This window comes from Rhincodon typus, chromosome 34, assembly GCF_021869965.1.
Source record: "Rhincodon typus isolate 14 chromosome 34, sRhiTyp1.1, whole genome shotgun sequence".
In the NCBI taxonomy this organism is placed as follows: Eukaryota; Metazoa; Chordata; class Chondrichthyes; order Orectolobiformes; family Rhincodontidae; genus Rhincodon; species Rhincodon typus.
The window spans coordinates 19,136,186-19,142,865 of NC_063365.1; the positions used below are offsets into that span (position 1 = coordinate 19,136,186).

The 6,680-nt window shown below is 44.5% G+C and overlaps 1 protein-coding gene across 1 annotated transcript in view; it reads left to right on the forward strand.

The window, feature by feature from the left end:
* Positions 1–6,680, forward strand: part of LOC109918255 (PH and SEC7 domain-containing protein 1-like) — a 163,179-nt gene that overhangs the window by 123,949 nt on the left and 32,550 nt on the right. Inside the window, exon 12 of the mRNA XM_048616198.1 lies at positions 452–510. Within this exon, the coding sequence (XP_048472155.1) occupies positions 452–510 (59 nt within the window). The remainder of the gene's footprint in view (positions 1–451; positions 511–6,680) is intronic.

Consider the following 6,680-nt stretch of genomic DNA (forward strand, 5'->3'; position numbering starts at 1 on the left):
TGCGAACCGAGCGTAGGTGTTCTGCAAAGCGGTCCCCGAGCCTCCGCTTGGTTTCCCCGATGTAGAGGAGGCCACAACGGGTACAGCGGATGCAGTATACCACATCGGCAGATGTGCAGGTGAACATCTGCTTGATGTGGAAAGTCTTCTTGGGGCTTGGGATGGGGGTGAGGGAGGAGGTATGGGGGCAGGTGTAGCACTTCCTGCGGTTGCAGGGAAAAGTGCTGGGTGTGGTGGGGCTGGAGGGGAGTGTGGAGCGGACAAGGGAGTCATGGAGAGATTGGTCCCTCCTGAAAGAGCTGTATAGCTCTTTGACATGGAACACAAGTGTGGGTGAGAGAATGACAGCAGTGTGGGATCCCTTCAATTCTAGGACTGGCTCGACAGTCTGTCTCTAGTGCAATGAGCTTTAGCCATCCGAAGTAATGCTCTCTCTTTTTTTCATCTGCAGATGGTATACACACACTAACCTGTGCACTGATGCTGCTTAATACGGATCTCCACGGGCATGTAAGTGTCAATACAGGGCAGTTGTCAAAGCTCAGGATGAGAAGACTGACAATATAGCGCCACAAAGGGGTCTTCATCTTGTTGAAAACCTGCTTTATTTTACACAGCACTTACTGGCTTATGTTTTATTCCCCTTCCCATTCTCCGTATTTCCTGGATATTGATTGATTTTATTGCTGTCACATGTACCGAGATACAGTGAAAAGTGTAGTTTTGCGTGCAATACAGGCAGATCGTACCATACAAAGTGCATCACGGTAGCAAAACAGAGTGCAGAATACAGTCTTTACAGCCAGAGAGAGAGATCAGAATTAACATTTGAGAGGACCTTTAAAGTTTTGGCAAAGATCTGTAGCTCGGGTTGTGGATGAGGTTGTTGCCTTGCTTGCCGAGCTGGCTTGTTTTTGTTCAGATGTTTCATCACCATGCCAGGTGACATCATTAGTCGATCCTCCGATGAAGTGATGTTGTTCTACTCCACTTGGAATTTATACTGTCTGGTTCGTTATGGTGAGTACTATCATTTCCGGTTTTGATTGGTATGGGCTTGAATATGGGGTCCAATTCTATATGTTTGTTGATTGAAATATGGGTGGAGAACCATGCCTCTAGGAATTCCTGTGGATGTCTATGTTTGGCTTGGGCTACTATGGTTACTTTGTCTGAATGCAGTGATATTAAGGAGAGTTCATCGATGAACTCTCCTTAATGTCTGTACGTTCAGACAATGAAGGCCATCAGTTTAACTGGGGCAAAGTAACCATAGTAGCCCAAGCCAAACGTAGACACGCACCGGAATTCCTAGAGCCATAGTTCTCCACCCACACTTCAATCAACAAACAAATAGAATTGGACCCCACATACAAACCCATACCGATCAAAACCAGAAATGATAGTACTCACCATAACGGACCGGACAGTATAAATTCCAAATGGAGCAGAATAACATCGCTTCATCGGAGGCTCCACTGACAATTTCACCTAGCATGGTGATGAAGCGTCTGAACAAAAACAAGCCAGCTCGGCGAGCAAGGCAACAACCTCTTTTGAGAGGACCTTTTTCAAAATGTGGAGATGCCAGTGTTGGATCGGGATGGACGAATTCAGAAGTCACACGACACCAGGTTATAGTCCAACAGGTTTATTTGAAGTCACAAGCTTTCGGAGCGCTGCTCCTTCATCAGGTGAAGTCTTCAAATAAACCTGTTGGACAATAACCTTGTGTCGAGTGACTTCTGACTTTGTTCAGAATGTGATGAAATATCTTGCAGTAACATGATACTCCTCTAGTTGCCGCTGCTGATTTATCACATTGAGCAATCAGTTTCTTTTATAAATAGGAATGCCAGAATATATGTATGAAAAACTGTAAAGTCACACAGTTAGTTAGTTTTATTATATGTAGTGACTGAAGTAATCCCTGCTGAAAAAATAGAAAATTCTCTACTGTAAAAGTTTGTAGATATTGGAGGACAAATTGAGCTTTTAAGATCAAAAATCAATTTTTGTTAGCTGTTTGCAGGGTCCAATGGAGGTCTCTAAGATAATAAAACGGTTTTATAGGGTACACATGGAGAAAATGACTCCACTTTTGTGGGAACTCCAGAACCAAAAGGTCGTAATAATAAGATAGACACAAATAAATCTACTCCAATATCTAATAAATCTCCTCAAAGCCTGTCCACCATCTACAAGGCACAAGTCAAGAGTGCGATGGAATATTCTCTGCTTGCTTGAATGTGTGCAGCTCCAACATCTCGACAGGCTTGACACCATCCAGAACAAAGCAGCGCCCCCCACCCTCACTTGATTGGCATCCCATCCACCACCTTCAACATTCCATTCCCTCACCATGGATGCAGAGCGGCAGCAATGTCTGCCATGGATGCAGAGCGGCAGCAATGTCTGCCATGGATGCAGAGCGGCAGCAATGTCTGCCATGGATGCAGAGCGGCAGCAATGTCTGCCATCTACAAGATGTGCTGCAGCAACTTGACTAGACTCCTTCAACAGCACATTCCAAATGTATGACCTCTTCCATCTAGAAGAAGGGCAGCAGATATGTGGGAACACCACCACCTGCAAGTTCCCCTCCAAGCCGCTCACCATCCTGACTTGGAACGTCACTATTCCTTCAATGTCGCTGAGTCAAATTCCTGGAATTCCCTCCTTAACTGCATTGTGGGTCTACCTTAACCCCACAGACTACAACTCGCTGCCACATTCTCCAGGGAAATTCGGGATGGACAATAAATGCTGGCCCAGCCAGTGACCGATCCCATGAATGAATAAAGCAATCCAATGGGGAATTCAAGAGAAACCTTTTTACCCAGGGAGTAGTGAGAATGTGAGGCGAGTGATGCAAATACCTTGATGAGGAAGCCAGACAAGCTCATGAGGAGAAAGGAATAGAAGCGGGAGCTGGTAGATTTGGCTGAATTATGGTGGAAGGAGGGCCATGTGCAACATAAACTTGGCATTTTAACCAGCTCTATCAAAAGGCTTCTAACTTTTTGTTGCAAACTCAATTGTTATGGATCTGACCGTACCCCCACAAAGTATTGTAAGGAGATAGCCTAGACCCTAACTCTATGATTTTTAAAGGGCAAGTGTAAAGTGCTGTGTTCCAGATATGATTTGATTGGTCTACCACTAAGCTTTAATCAAAACACACTTTATTCTTGCAATGCAGTTAAAATATAAGAAAAAGAAGAGTTGGCATAACTTTACTCTATTGAAATACTTAACCAGATAATGTATTATTTAACCATAACTAATCATTAACTGTTCCAAAAAGGCAGCATCCCATAAAGACTCTTGGACAAGGCAATTTAGCAACACAGTTATTATTCTCATGTGCTGTCTCTCTCCAGTCCAGTGGAAGGTAACAGTCTGCCCCTTTTTTTGATTTTTAAGAGGAAGCCTCTGTGTCTAAGACTTCACTGAACAGCTGTGAATTCAAACCATCAGCTCCAGCAGCCAGCAAATAATTACTCAGTTCAGTGAAAGCAAAACTAAAGTCCTTCTGGGTCTGTGTGAGCCTGACCCCACCCACTCATGACTTGTAAAACACCCAGGGAGAACTCCAGGCTGTTTACCAACTGCCTGTCTGAAGGAGACATTTTGCTACCACTGTGACAACACCGATCTGCAAGAGAAACAGCACTGAACCCATCTTGCAAAGGCACAGTATTGTCACAATGTATGGGTAGAGTCATAGAGTTAAACAGCACGGAAACAGACCCGTGTCCAACTCATCCATGCCAACGGGATATCCGAAATTAATCTAGTCCTATTTTCCAGCATTCAGCCCATACCCCTGTAAACCCTTCCTATTCATATACCCATTCAGATGCCTTTTACATATTGTAATTGTACCAGCCTCCACCACTTCCTCTGGCAGCTCATTGCATACACACGCCACCCTCTGCGTGAAAAGGTTGCCCCTTCGATCCGTTTAAAATCTTTCCCTCTCACCTTAAACCTATGCCATCTGGTTTTGGATTCCCCTACCCTGGGGAAAAGACCTTGGCTATTCACACTACCCATGTATCGAGGGATATGGAGCTGTTGGAGTTATGGTACAGATTAGCTGCTTAATTGAATCACAGAGGAGGCCCAGTAGCTGTGTGGTCTCCTTCAGTTTGAATGTACACCTTGATCCAATTGGCCTGTAACTGTACTTCAGCTGAAGATTACCCTGGATCCTAACTCCCTATCAGGGGAATTTCACAAGCTTATGTAAAGAGTTTAAGACAGTTCTGCCAAACTTTAGCACAGATTAATATCCCTACTCCAAAATTTGGACCTCTGTTAAGCCTTTGGTCACTGTGCACACCTTACCATGGGGAAAATTTTAAACAGTGTTGGAATTATAACTTGTACACATGAGGTTAAGCTATCATGCTGAATTTGGCTTTTAATGTTGTCCTTGAAAGAGCAACCTGAATAATTTTAAGAAAATATTCTGCTAGTCACCTAAATAAAGACCTAGCTGGAGGCCAAGGAATAAACAGTGACAAAGACTTGTATCTCTAACATTCCTTCAAATTCCTAACTCCACACATTCAAAGTCTACATTGTGCTGGGAGTAACCGTCAGCAACAGCATAGTAATTGAGCTTCAGAACGACAATAGCTCAGCAGGAGCTGAACTCAATTTAATCTAGCTGAGCAGTGAGTTCACTGATGACTTTGCAACCAATAGCAACCAAACGCTCTCTACTTAAATTGATGGCCTCGGAACAAAGACTCATCATAGCTGAAACAAGGTGTTGATTATACCATTCAGTCAGTGTTGGATAGGAACAGGGGGACGCCATTCAACTGCTTGAGCCTCTTCTGCCATTCATTTATCTCATAGCTAATCTGTATTTTAACTCCCATCAACCTACTTTAGTTGCCAAGCTTTGCGTGCAAAACTAGTAATCACTGTTACGACAGTTTTGGTTGACCTCCTCTTCCCTGCCTCCTCCCCACTCCCCCAACCTCAGACAGCTTTTGGGGGATGGGGAGAATTCCAGATTTCAGCATGAAGACATGCTTTCTGACAACTCTCCTGAAAAACCTGGCTTGAATTTTACAATTGTCCCCATTTGACTCCATCAGCAGAGAAAATAGTTTCCCTCGATCTACTCTATCCTTCCCTTTAACGCTTCAATAAGATCACCCCTTGACCTTCTGTACTTGAGGGAACACCAGCCTCATCCAGGAGCTCCTGGCTGTTTTTACACTTTTTCACTTCAATATGAGTGCATGTTCTTCTAGAAGGTATGCTGTTAGGAACGGTCCTCGAGAGGAGTGAGACTGACTGCCCTTGACATCAAGGTAGCATGGGACGGAGTGTGGAGTCATGAAGCCCTAGCAGATTTTATGTTAATAGGATTCTGGGGAGAAGCTGTCTCCTGGTGAATGTCATGCCCAGCATAAAGGATGATGGCTCTGATTGGATATCTCAGTCCCAAGACATCTTTACAGGAGTTCCTCAGGGTAGTGTCCTAGTGTCCTGAGCCCAACTATCTTCAGCGGCTTCATCAATGGCCTTTCCCTGCCCCCCCCCCCCCCCCCATAAAGTACAAAGTGTGGATGTTCGCTGATGATTATACAATGACCTGGACAATGCAGGTTTGGGCTGATCAGTGACAGTTAGCATTCACACCACACAAGTGCTAGGCAATTACTTCTTTGAAGAAAGGAGAACCTAACCATCTTCCCTTAACATACTCAACTGCATTACCATTGATGGGAATCCCCCACCATTAATGTCCTGGGGATAACCGTTGAACAGAAGTGGAGATGGATCAGCCATATAGTGGAGTCACAAGTAGACAGGGTGGTGAAGAAGACATTTGGCGTGCTTACCTTCATTGGTCAGACCATTGAGTATAGGAGTTGGGATGTCATGTTGTGGCTGTACAGGAGATTAGTGAGGCCACTTTTAAAATACTGTGTACAATTCTGGTTGCTCTTCTGTAGGAAGGAGGTTGTTAGACTTGAAAGGGTACAGAAAGGATTTACAAAGATGTTGCTACTACTGGAGGCTTTGAGCTATAGGGAGAGACTGAATCGGCTGGGAATTTTTTCTAAGGAGCTTCAGAGGCAGAGGGGTGATCCTTTATAGAGTTTTATAAAATTATGAGGGGCATGGATAAGGTGAATTTGCCAAGGTCGTTTTCCTAGGGTGAGGGAGCCCAAAACTAGAGGGCATAGGTTTAAGGTGAGTGGAGAAAGATTTAAAAGGGACCTGAGGGGTGACTTTTTCATGCAAAGCGTGGTGTGTGTATGGAACGAGCTGCCAGAGGAAGTGGTGAAGGCTGGTACAATTACACCATTTAAAAGGCAATGGGGATGTGAATAGGCAGAGTTTAGAGGGATATAGTCCAAATGCTGGCAAATGGGACTAGGTCAGATTGGGATGTCTGGTCGGCACAGATGAGTTAGACTGAAGGGTCTGTTTCCGTGCTGTCTGACTCGATGACTCTGTATACAATCTGTAGTTACAACAGCAAGGAAGTGGAGGCTGTGAATTCTGAGGAGTAACTGCCCTCCTGACGAGCCAGAGTCCTGCAATTTACAAGGCACAAGTCAGGAGTTTAACAGAATACTCTCCACTTGACTGGATGAGTGACGAGGACAAAGCAGCCTGCTTGACTGGCACTCCAATCATCAACT